Here is a 12,786-nt window from a genome sequence, read left to right on the forward strand (position 1 = left end):
TTCTGTCTTCTGCTTTGACCTAACTGACACCTTCATCCTGTTTGGCCTGTTCTAGGTTCACCATAGTAGACTTTCTATGCCGCCTGTGCTGCTTTCACTGACTTCCTGAAAACAAAAGTCCTGTAACTGAAACACTTGCTCACACGCTCTAGAGCTGTTTAAAGGATAAACGCCAAAGGAAACCATTAACAAACTTTGCTGAAAAAACAACACAACAACAAAGAGGGAAACCAGTACTAACAACGACTCACAGCCAGTAGAACAAACCCCACCAGCAGCAGCGGTGATGGCACCCACCTGTTTTAGTGGCCTGTTTGCATCTTGAAGCCAAAGACCAAACAAAGAAGCGTTGTGTTCAGTGGAGGAGCATGCACCAAACAACAACAACAAACAACCCAAACAAATACTAACAAAGGTGGATCTGTAACAGAGCAACAACTACCACAGCAGCACCAGCACCACCAGCAGCAACAACTCTGTTAACAGTGACGTGTGTAAATAAACTAATTTGTGCCTTGTAAATGATGTTTGAATCAAGTCCACTAAATTTAGTTTTTAACATCTGTATTTTGAAAGCTTGTGCCTTGCAAACAACAACCTGCTGCTTGCTGAATGCCAACAAAAACGCCTCTTTTTTTATTTTCCTGCCCATGTGTTTGTAGCTGTTTAAACTGCTCAGGGCCAGACTGAACCACTCCTGCACATGTGACCCCCCGAGGTTTAGATTCACCACTTCATGTATGATAACAGAATCCAGCTTAAACACCTGTACTGTATGTCACTAAAATTGCAATTAACAAAGTTTTTCCAGGCTGTTGGTAGACTAACCTGATTTTTTTTAAATGGAGAAATGTTTTGTTGTTCTGTTTTGTAATGGAAAAGTTTTCTCATGGAGAAATGACAGCGTTTACTGACTAAAATTTGGACTAACATCAGAACTTCTAACAATGATGGAAAGGGAAAAGCACTGAATTGTTCATCAGGGGCGTGTTCAAAAAAGTCTTGGGTGACAGCCAATTGGTCTACTGGATTGCCAATCATCAAAGTGTAAGTGCTTCTTTGAAGGTTAAAGATATATTATACTAGCATCAATACTTCAAAATGTTCTGCTTTTGCAAACAGAATCCTGAAATATAAGGACTCTTAGCTGATTTGTACTATGACTGTACTGCGGAAGTTTCAATTTATCATGACCGACCTACAAGCACCAATAACTGCTTCGTAACATCTTGTTATACCCCTTTTCCACTTGTCAAAAATCCCACTCCCACTCAAAAATCTGTCTACTGCAGAGTCAATTATCACCTCTGCTCGGCTTTTATCTCAACGTAAGACCCAGGTGAATACGCCAAATTCAGACTTATTTCCTGCCCTGCAAAGTGGTGACGCGCAATCAACATCTGGTGTTTGTACTTAAAAAGGAAGGAATTTGGGATACAGCAGTGATGTTTTATTATATCTGTACACAGCCTTGAAGACAGAGGGCTATTCAGTCTTATGAAAGCTGCTCGGTGGTGTTTTGAAGCCACACCATGCCATTTTTTAGCAGCTTGATCCGCATTTAAAAAACCTGTGTAGAACCACTAACTTTGGTGGAAAAGCGGCATTAGTTTCACAAAAAGCTTCAGCATTCAGTTGTCAGAGTGAAATTTGCAAATTGTTCCAACATCTCTTCAAAAATACCCGATCTTGTCACAAACACGACTGGAAAATGTCCCTGCGTCTATATCCTGTGGTTTCACACTTACAGTGACACAAACAGTAGTCTCTGGCTTGGCAGCATTCCTGTCTAGTGTCATTTGAGCCAAGCTAACTTAGTCAAGATACAGATGTTAGCTTTGTTTGTTAGCTCAATTAAGTCAGTCCACAAATATCATTCCTCCCCTTCAGGGCAAGCATTCACACACTACCTGGCAAAAACTAAGGGGAAAACATGTACTGTACCTCCTGCTGTATGACATGAGACATTCTCAAACATCCCCAAACCACTGTGGACACGCCCCTGCTGTATACTAACCATCAGTGCTTTAGCCAGTTAACCCTCTCTTTTTGTGCATGCTGAGAAACTCAGAATTTGTGTGCTCAATTGGCCCAAACGCTATCTCCAAGCAGGCCAATTCCCTCCTGAACCCAACACCCGAGTAGTCCCAGTCCCCGCAGAGGATGAAGTGTGGCAAAACCAGCGTCGAAAGAGATCACTATCAAGAAAGGCATCCAATAGGCCGACATCATAAACCGTGTTTCTCTTTTTCTTTTTTCCTTGTTCAACCTGTGTTTGTTGTTGGATTTATGCACATTATACACAAACAAAATGGGGTTTGACACCTCGACTTTATTGGAAAAGATCTTTAAATGCCTAAAAAAATGTATGTGAATATTCATTGTCGTGGCAGGTGAAGGGAGTGGACGGACAGACAGAGGGAGGGAGTTTAGAGACGTAGCGATTGATTTTTAAAAAAGCGAAACAAAAAAAATTGAAAAAGGATCCATGAAAATAACCTGTGAGCTTTCTTTTTCCACTCGTGTCTTTTGCTTGTAACATATTTGCATAAAGTTTGTATTAACTAGCAGTGTTGAACAGTGCACTCATTGTAACAAAGGTAAAGAAACAGAAAGAAAATGTTTGTTCACATCAGTGACATCAGATCTGTCACAGTTCATCCACTCTGTTCAGTATAATCCTTCTCATCCAGTGTTGTCTTCTACGGAGGTTCAGTTTCATTATGGCAGTTAAACACGGCTTTCATTTTGTATCTCTAGACTTAATATTTATCAGTTTTCCTTTATTCAGTCACAGCTAATTTTAACAAACGTGGAATTGCATGTCTGTGGTGTATATTTAGTAATGTTTTTGTTACATTTCATTTTGTCTTAACCAGAATATAGTTGTCATTTTTGTCATTTCTCTCAGTATCAAATGCAGTCAAAACCTGCGTGCAAGACTATGGAAATGGTGTTGCGGCTCCATGTTTGAACTGCAGATTGTGAATTCCACAGCCTTATTTTCTTATTTATTTCTGAAAAACAGAAGAGGCATTTTTCAATAAAACTACTGAAAATTTACAACTGTGTGGGTTTTTTTTGTCTTATTCAGTGACCTCAAAGTTAATGAAAGTGGAGGAGACTTTGCAAATGGAATAGGGCTAAAATTAAAGCAGAGGGATCTCTACTACAGGTCACTTTGGACTGGATAGGCAATGTGGTTGACTTAAGGGGCACCTGGGTAATCTGGTGGCACACTTGGACTGACCTGAATGGAACATTTAAAAACTAGAGGGCACTGGGATCAACAAGACGGCCATTATGATAACTAAAAGACTAAATATATTAAAAGATTGTTCAGGCGGACCAGAGGAGCACTTGGACTGACTCAACTGGCACTTTGAATTTTAGGATGCTAACTAAAAGTGCTGACTAGAGGGGCACTTCAGGGACACAGTGGCCTAAGTGTCCTTGTACATGGATGAACAAGGAAGGATGCTAAAGGGGTTCATTAGAGCAGCACTCTGATTCATCTGTAGTTGGATCTGGTAGTCTGGCATTTGGGAGCAGTTAAGCTGACTAGAGGTTGACTTGAGCAAGTGGACTGATCAGAAATGTAGTTAGACTGACCTAGTTGAGGGTTGCACTTTAACTGTTGGGGTATTTGCAGAAAACTTCTGCAAACAAGGAAAGTACAGGCTCAAATTAACTGATTGGGGAAACGCGTGGACTCAGACTGACTAGTGGGGCTTTTGGGCTAATCAGATGTGGTCTTAGGCCAACGAGATTGCCATCAATCAGAAGAGCACTTGAAGGGACCTAACATGAATTTAAAAAGCACTTTGACCAGATAGGCTAATCAAGTGGGTACACTGGCTAATAAGAGTGGGACCTTAGTGAAGGACTTGGACTGAGTAGTGGGGCACTTGTGGGTTGGGCACAGAGTGAGATCACTTGACTACAGTGGAACTTGGGCAGCTCCAGTGCCCCTCTACTTGTAAATTAGTGCTAAAATTCAGCTCTAATGGGCACAGACACAAACGGTTGATGGTTGAGTTAAAGTTCAGTTCTTGTCATCTCACCGGCTCATCAGCACCTCTGGCGGCGTGACTTCTCTGAGGGAATAACCAACATTCTCAAGTGGAAACTTGGAAGAGAAGGCATAAATCGGGCAGTCAGGAAATTGTCTTAAAGCGCTGTTCTCCTCCACCTCTTTGAATGCTCACTTTTTATTTTACGACCATGAACTCAGGAGTTCTTGAGAATTAGCTAACTCGTCTGGCTGGAGTCGCCCACTGCTATTTGCTCTTCAGATATTTTCCCCCTGAATCACTGCCACAAAAATAAAGCCTAATAGCTGGGCACATGAGTTAGAGGCACTAATCATCTATAAACTGTAAACATCACATCTCCACCATGGAAACACCTCATCATCGGCGTTCTGCTGTTCAGATGAGTTCAACTCTACTCGAGTGTGACTCATCTGTGGCTACTAGTTACAAGGTAATGGTCCGTTAAAGACAGTTTAGATTATTATCAGATTATTATCAGATTATCAGCGTGGAGGAAACAAAAATACCCGCCGGCCTCGACATCACATCTCCATTCATCTCTTCTTTCTGGTTCCACACTTTTATACAATCCTACTACAACTGATTTCATTCACTCAGGTATTCAAGATAAAGTGTGAAAGGATAGTTGGACAAAAAGCATCCAGAGAGTTAATATACTGCAGAACATGATTAGAAGATTAATCTGCAACTATTTTGATAATTGATGAATCTTTTAAGCCATTTTCAAGAATAAATAACAGAAAATGTATTTGTTTAAGCTTCTCACGCATGGATTTTTAATCATATATGATGAAAATGTTGTTTTGGATTGTTGGTTGGATAACACAGGTAATACCATATAATATAGTAATTTGGGATTGCCATTGTTACCTTTTGCTGACAATTTTTTGACTAAATCAGTCAATTAAAGCTGCACCGACTAGTTAAATAACTGATTGTTCAACCAAAAAGAAAATGAATCATTTGTTCTGTTAATCAATTAATTGTTTCGTTCATTTTTCAAGAAGAACATCAAAACATTCTCTGGCTCCAGCTTCTTAAATGTGAGGATCTGCTGCTTTTCTTACATGTACGTAAACAAGAAGAGTGTTTTTGAAAGTTAGTGAATTTGAAAGTTACGTCACGTTGCGCTCTGGAAAATTGTGATGGACATTTTTCCCAGTTGTTTGATATTCTACAGACCAAACGATTGATCAATTAATCTATTAATCCTGAAAATGATCATGCTTCACAGCAGGGGGGCAAGTGAAGGCACAACGGTTTCTGAATGGTGATAGTCGATGAGAAAGTCTGTTGAATTGAGACTAAAACAAGAGGTTTTACATATTTCTTCAGTTCTTGTGTCAGAAAACAGAGCAGCGACCACGGCACACTGACATATCTGAGAAACGGAGAACGAATCCAGCAGAAAATGTCGTACCTGGTGTTTTTAATCAGAAACCTCCGCACTAATTGGAACGGGATGAGGAGGGCGGAACAGCCTTGTTCCCTCTAAGGGTCGAGCTTATCAGCAGCTTTGATGTTCCTCTCTGGACACTGCAAAAGAATACAGAGGGAGATACGATCTGGGATGGTGGCAAAATTTAAAACATATCTGAGCATGAGGAAATGTTTAGGGATATTTTTTTTTCCTATCTTTTTCAGACTGAAGGTCATTAGGGATAAACTGCAAACTGCACGCACATTCCCCGATCCTGCTGGGAGGGAATTTGATCAAAGACACTACAAGGACCAGAGCAGGGGCCCCGCAGGACCCTTTCATTTACCATTTCATCTTCATGTATGATCAATATGAATCCATTGGTAGCCTCGTCTAACACCAGAAGTACCGTTGGGCTCATGATTCTACAAATTGACAACACATTTCCCATAAAACCTGTTGTTTCCGTTTGCAAACAGGGTTCTTTGCTTCTTTGCTTCAAGGATTTCCTCTTCACTTTATTAAAGAGGATAAACATGTTGAAAGGTTTTCTTTTTTTTTTTCACCATCTGCTATGAGCAGAAACTTTGGCTTCGGCTCAGTTTGTTGCAGGACAACACAGCCGTCTTCACGGATTTATCTGACGAACTTCTACCTCAAAAGTCATTTCCGATTATTCATTATTTGTCTCCAACAGCAACTGCTGGACCAACATCCTGTATCTCCAACAATTACAGGTTCTGTCCAGTTACAGCTGGATAGATGTGGAGTGTTAAACTAACCTGGCTTGTACATATATAATATATGTCTAATTTCATTATAATGAAGTGAAACCAAATTCAGACTGATTTCCAGGTTATGAAATCCCTGATGTCTCCCTGATAGTGACAGAGATATTAACTTTTTAAAAAGTGATTAAGAACATACCTGTGCAAGTAAAAACTGTACAGGTAGAAAGTATGGAAGCGGCTGCAGCTGTAAGTGAACTCACACTGCAACAACTACAGAGCTTCACACTGACACTTGTTTTGTAAGGGAAGTGGAGGAGAAATTCATCGACTACACGCGACAAGTTAAAAGTCTTAAAACGTCTCTTCACTTATTTATACCGCCATGTATAATTCAGATTTGAAATAAATTCATTTTCCCGTGATACACTATATTACCAAAAGTATTCGCTCACCTGCCTTTACTCATTCTATGAACTGAAGTGCCATCCCATTCCTAACTCATAGTATTCAATATGATGTCGGTCCACCTTTTGCAGCTATTACAGCTTCAACTCTTCTGGGAAGACTGTCCACAAGGTTGAGGAGAGTGTTTATAGGAATTTTTGACCATTCTTCCAAAAGCGCATTGGTGAGGTCACACACTGATGTTGGTCGAGAAGGCCTGGCTCTCAGTCTCCGCTCTAATTCATCCCAAAGGTGTTCTATCGGGTTCAGGTCAGGACTCTGTGCAGGCCAGTCAAGTTCATCCACACCAGACTCTGTCATCCACGTCTTTATGGACCTTGCTTTGTGCACTGGTGCACAGTCATGTTGGAAGAGGAAGGGGCCCGCTCCAAACTGTTCCCACAAGGTTGGGAGCATGGAATTGTCCAAAATGTTTTGGTATCCTGAAGCATTCAATGTTCCTTTCACTGGAACTAAGGGGCCAAGCCCAGCTCCTGAAAAACAACCCCATACCATAATTCCTCCTCCACCAAATTTCACAGTTGGCACAATGCAATCTGAAATGTACCGTTCTCCTGGCAACCTCCAAACCCAGACTCGTCCATCAGATTGCCAGATGGAAAAGCGTGATTCATCACTCCAGAGAACGCGTCTCCACTGCTCTAGAGGCCAGTGACGGCGTGCTTTACACCATTGCATCCGACGCCTTGCATTGCACTTGGTGATGTGTGGCTTGGCTGCAGCTGCTCGGCCATGGAAACCCATTCCATGAAGCTCTCTGCGTACTGTACTTGGGCTAATCTGAAGGTCACATGAAGTTTGTAGCTCTCTAGCAATTGACTGTGCAGAAAGTCGGCGACCTCTTTGCACTATGCGCTTCAGCATCCGCTGACCCCTCTCCGTCACTTTACGTGGCCTACCACTTCGTGGCTGAGTTGCTGTTGTTCCCAAACGCTTCCATTTTGTTATAATAGAGCTGACAGTTGACTGTGGAATATTTAGGAGTGAGGAAATTTCACGACTGGATTTGTTGCACAAGTGGCATCCTATGACAGTTCCACGCTGGAATTCACTGAGCTCCTGAGAGCGGCCCATTCTTTCACAAATGTCTTGTTTCACAGTCTGCATGCCTGAGTGCTTGAATTTATACACCTGGGGCCAGGCCAAGTGATTAGAACACCTGATTCTGATCATTTGAATGGGTGAGCGAATACTTTTGGTAATATAGTGTATGTCCAGTCCAAAGACCTTGGCAACCAATTGGGAGTCGATTCAAGCAATTTTGCATGTGGAGCATTTCATTTCTACCTCAAGAACAGGGACGTTTCTTCCAAGTGCCAGTTCCTAGCTGCAGCGTGTGACAAAAATGAGTGAGCGTTCATCCACCGCTGAAGGGGAGAATTTGACTGGGTGCGTTTCAACAAAGAGTAAGGGGTCAAATTAGCTTTAGCTGCTGTGTAATTTACTAGATAATGATAATGTTATCCAGGGTTCTCTCTGTGTGGGGCCAGGTGCAGAAATCTCATTTTGACCTGAGCAAGTGATTTTGTGCCTGGACAAAAGAAAAGGAAAATGTACTTGTACCATAAAAGTGCCTCAAAACGTGACTGTCGAACCCTTACATTTACTACTGACAATCATCAGATTATTTTCTCAAGTGGTTCCTATAAAAATTTAAGGAATTGTGAAAACGTCAATCACAGCTTCCTAAAATTGGAGGTGACTTCTTCAAATTGCTTGTTTTGTCAGACCAACAGACCTTTTTTATTTGGAGGTTTTGCTGCTGCAGGAGTGAAGCTTCTCAGCTTGCTTGCCTTCTTCTCACATTCGGTGAAAATAATCAAACTCTTTGGAGTGTTGCCTCATTTGTCAACAAGGAACTCATTGATTGATGGAGCATGGATGCTTAACAACAACAATGACGCAGAGTTTCACTCTGACTTCAGCTGCACAGAAGGAGCTCAAATTATCTGGAACACATGAAGTTAAACTTTTATACAGTCCAGTCAGTCCAGATTCGTTTAACGACACCTTACTGTGTTCGCTTTCAGAGCAGAGCAGACCAGTGTTTATATGTCGCTGTTAAGTGCAATAAAAACTCATCCTCCAGCTCGGTTTCTGAGGCTCTTAGCAGAACTATAAACTCTGAGAGGTTGGCTGGCCAGAGATGACCTCATGGAAAGTCTGGCGACTGCGTTCGCTTGCTCAGTTTGAGGTGTCCCACCAGCCACCACTGTTCACAAACTGAACCAAACTGTATCACTTTAGTCCTCGACTACAACATTTATGAAAGGACTTTCTTTTCTTTCGATGCTGACAAACATGATAAAAGAGTCAGAGAGAGACATGGCAGGATGGCACAGGTTTGAGATCAGTGTTAAGAGTATTCATTACAGGCAGAGCTGATCTCATTGGCTGTTTTAACTTGAAAAGATGGAGCTGAGGAACCAAAGTTTTTAATCAACTTTTACTTTCCTTTAATACATATTGAAGTACACATGTATACAATTGGGACATACTACTTTGTCATGACAGTGGGCCTGGAACTGTGAGCCTCTTCCTTCTTTACCCATTAGCAAGACATTTTGGATTACAAAGGTGGTAATTAAAAGTACTTTCATCCGTCATTGCGGTGTCCGTCACTCTGTCAAGTGTTTGTGCTCTCTCAGAGGATTGTGGGGTCTGAATAGCCACAAAGGCACGCTGGCTTGCATGAGGCCAATGACAAAAGGATGCAGTAGAACATCCTGGTATTTTTGGCGCTGCGCTTCCACTTCACATGCTTCCTAATGGGACATACTTAATCTATTGGAGCGCAGGGTATGGCTTCACCCACTGAAGTTAAAGTCAAAGATCATTTCTGCCTCTGGAGCAGCTCTGTTTCGATGACATGCACGGAGAAAAATAAACCATTTTGCCCAAATGACAGGTTTTACCAGCCACTGACCACATTAACATTTATTTTGGCTGGTGAGTGAAGCAAATCTGCCAGCGACTAGCTTATATCTGTCAGATAAAACTGCAGAGTGGACGTCACTTTGACTTCAGCTTTTTCCTGAAACTGTCTGTTCTTGTTTTACCGAGTTGACTGTTGGCTCCGTGTTAATGTTGCGTTCCACTTACACATCATAATCTAACTGACCCTGTGATTTAGTCACATATTACTGAAGGCAAGGAGAAGACGTGTTGTAATGCAAATCAGTATAATAATATGACAAGACGAAACTTTGTGTGGCTGCAGTTCATTACACACCAGAACAAACAATTGTTGGAAAAGCGGAGAGAACACTTGAGACTTCTTAACGTCAGTGAATCAAACTTTCATTGTGCGCACATTTTCTGAATTACTTCAAACTCTGAGTCAAGGGGAGGTCTGATTTTTGAGCCTGTGACCTCTGGTTCTCCTCTGTCACATCTGTTTCTACATCTGCTTTTATATTGTTGTATTTGTGCGCAAATAAAAAAGGCTTAAAAAAAATGTCTGTCCGCGCTCTCCTTGTTACTTAACCAGCCGACACATGCAGATACAGACATGACGTTGATAAAAACACATCATCTCGCATTTCTGCCAGGCTGATTCATCGAGCCAGATCTATTTTAATCACTATTCTCATCGCTGCCATTTGCACAGGAGCATTACAGAGGTAAACCCTTGGAAGACATTCTTTTTGGGGGAAAAAAAAAAAAAAAAAAAAGTCATCCGGGCAACATCTCAAAATGTGTCAGGATGAAAATTAGAAGAAAAATAACTCTGATAAGTCAGTGTTTTCTTAAATTAAATATTCTGACCCACAACTAAAAGTACTGGCCTGAAAGCAAGACTCTACACAGTGGCTGCATAGTTTCTGCTAGACAAAAACACTTCAAATCCAGTCAGAAACAACTCAAACTCAACTCAAAGACTTCTAATCTGTATGACGGGACAGTCTGAACCTTCGGGTTGAGTTTGAGTTATTAAACAGACAATATACTGCAACAGTGAATTTATTGAAGCTAAGCATTGGAGGGTTCAGTAAAAGTGATTTTTAAAATATTGGTTAATAATAAGATGACTTTTTTTAAATTAAAAAAAGCTATACATCATTTATTTCCTCTTCCTGTTTTTTCATTGCTTTCAGTGGATGAAGAACACTAATGAATGTTGTGGCACACTGAATAGATACTTTCAATCAACAGTCGCAGTGGGGAAGCTCAATTGGAAACATCTTTAAAGTCAAGCCTCTGCCGGACCATTATGCCAGCCTCCGTCACTTGCCATCAGATGCAACAACATTTATTGGGGAAACCCTGCTGTACATAGGCAGTCTTTTGTTTTTACTACAGAAAAACCTCTACCAGAACTTAAAAACACTGAGGGCATCCTGTATTAATCAATGAGATGTCACTTCAGCAAGAGGAAATTAAAAAAAAAGATGCACAGAAGTAACCTGAGATCTGTCATACTTTATACATTATGAGCAATGACTGAAAAAAAACACAAAAAAGTACATATGGACAGAAAGTAGCTGCAGAAATGATTTCAAATGTATAAAATGGAAGAAAAGTCCATTTAAAGAGAAATGGTTCAAACGGTCGACTTGAATGAACAATAACTTTTAGTTAAGATGTGATGATCATTAAGAACAACATGTTTTTGCTAAAAATAACTTTATATTGCTGGTTACCCTCTGTAGTGGTTTTAAAGTATCTTTGATCAGTCCGCAGAGTTATCAGCGTTCAATGTTAATACATGAATAAATAAACGTTGTGTAAAAAACTGGGTGTTGTGGCAACAGCCCACAGCTCTTAAACACATGCTGACTCTGCAGTCAGTGGGAGATGTCGTCAGTGTCACTGGAATATCATGAAAACTCATCAAGAACAAAAAAAAAAAAAAAGAGTTTCCACAAACTGAACTGATCGCAAATCACTGCTGTGCCGTCACTGTTTTCCTGGACATGTCAGTCCACAATGCCATTTTAAAGCTTTATTACTGAGCATTTAAAGAAAGAAAGAAAGAAAGAAAGAAAGAAAGAAAGAAAGAAAGAAAGAAAGAAAGAAAGAAAGAAAGAAAGAATCTTGCTAAAATCAAATTAAGACAGAAAATTGAAGTTATACTGATTTCAACTGTGACTTCATCCTGCTTTCAGATCTGCTGTTTATCATCATCATCATCATCATCATCATCATCATCATCATCATCATCATCACACCACACACTTTACACTTGACCTCATCAGTTGGCATCAAACTGCGTCTGTGACAAAGTGTGGACAGCATGACGCGCTGAGGAAACCATCAGGCCAACGTCTGTTCAGTCTCAAGAACTACTTCACACTTTGTACTTTATGTCATCCAGTTATTAAAAAATAAAGCTTCTATGTCAACAAACTGCAAACACATGCAGCAGTAATCCAAAAAATTAGATTTTGGCTCAAATCTGTGATGTTAAAGTGAGATTCTGTGTTTAAGTTTAGTATTTGATCACAGTTGTTGCTGAATGAATAAGTTAATGACAAAAAAGTTGATTTAAGATCATTTCAGTGTTTAATCCCTCCAATAAATCCACGTAATTCTTCCAACATTGGAAAATTTTCCACACATGTATGTCCTGTGTTATTTGTCAGAGAGTAATGGCTGCTGAGCTCTGCTAATTTATCAGTGCACTAAAACTGCCTGAGGCCTCACCCAAAGTAAATGTCTGCTGGCGTTCTGCACTCCCGACACTTGATAATCCTTAACGAACTTTCCCTAAATGAGGCGAAATCAGCAGCTGCAGCTCGTCCAGAGCAAAGTCAGTTGATCTCCAGAGGAAATTGAAAAGTTCAGGTCAATATTCAGATTATTAGATTATTATCATAATATTATTTTGAAACCAAACCGTGAGCTTCTCCAAATCTGGTAACAAGGCATGGTTTCCTATCACGGTCTGCTTTAAACACAGTTTGTGTTTCTCTGTCTGGCTCACATGTTTGTATGTCACGGTAAATGATGATGAAAGAAAGAAAGAAAATTACATTATAAGTTTTATTCTGTTTTGGCTGCAGAGAAGCTGAGGGGCTGAATTTGTCTGTTTGAAACAATGCAGAGCGACATCATAGAGAACAAATCATATGAACTCATTTAAAACTTTTATCACACGTATAAATTTATAGAC

At 40.4% G+C, this 12,786-nt stretch overlaps 1 protein-coding gene and 1 long non-coding RNA gene across 13 annotated transcripts in view; one reads left to right on the forward strand and one right to left on the reverse strand.

Moving 5' to 3' along the window:
- The window catches only part of col12a1b (collagen, type XII, alpha 1b), a 141,028-nt gene extending 137,965 nt beyond the window's left edge, over positions 1 to 3,063 (forward strand). For 7 of the 8 annotated variants that reach the window (XM_037085510.1, XM_037085505.1, XM_037085507.1 and 4 more), the window contains one exon: positions 2,110 to 3,063. In XM_037085510.1, the coding sequence (XP_036941405.1) occupies positions 2,110 to 2,234 (125 nt within the window). In that variant the 3' untranslated portion in view covers positions 2,235 to 3,063. Of the gene's footprint in view, positions 1 to 55 lie in introns of all 8 variants that reach the window. The other variant, XM_037085509.1, reaches the window with a different exon arrangement.
- LOC119012052 overlaps positions 1 to 12,786 on the reverse strand; it is a 33,365-nt gene that overhangs the window by 7,438 nt on the left and 13,141 nt on the right. For all 5 annotated transcript variants that reach the window (XR_005072349.1, XR_005072350.1, XR_005072352.1 and 2 more), the window contains one exon: positions 5,476 to 5,591. This is a non-coding gene — a long non-coding RNA (uncharacterized LOC119012052). The remainder of the gene's footprint in view (positions 1 to 5,475; positions 5,592 to 12,786) is intronic.

The sequence above is a fragment of the Acanthopagrus latus genome, chromosome 22, assembly GCF_904848185.1.
Source record: "Acanthopagrus latus isolate v.2019 chromosome 22, fAcaLat1.1, whole genome shotgun sequence".
NCBI classification, from domain to species: domain Eukaryota; kingdom Metazoa; phylum Chordata; class Actinopteri; order Spariformes; family Sparidae; genus Acanthopagrus; species Acanthopagrus latus.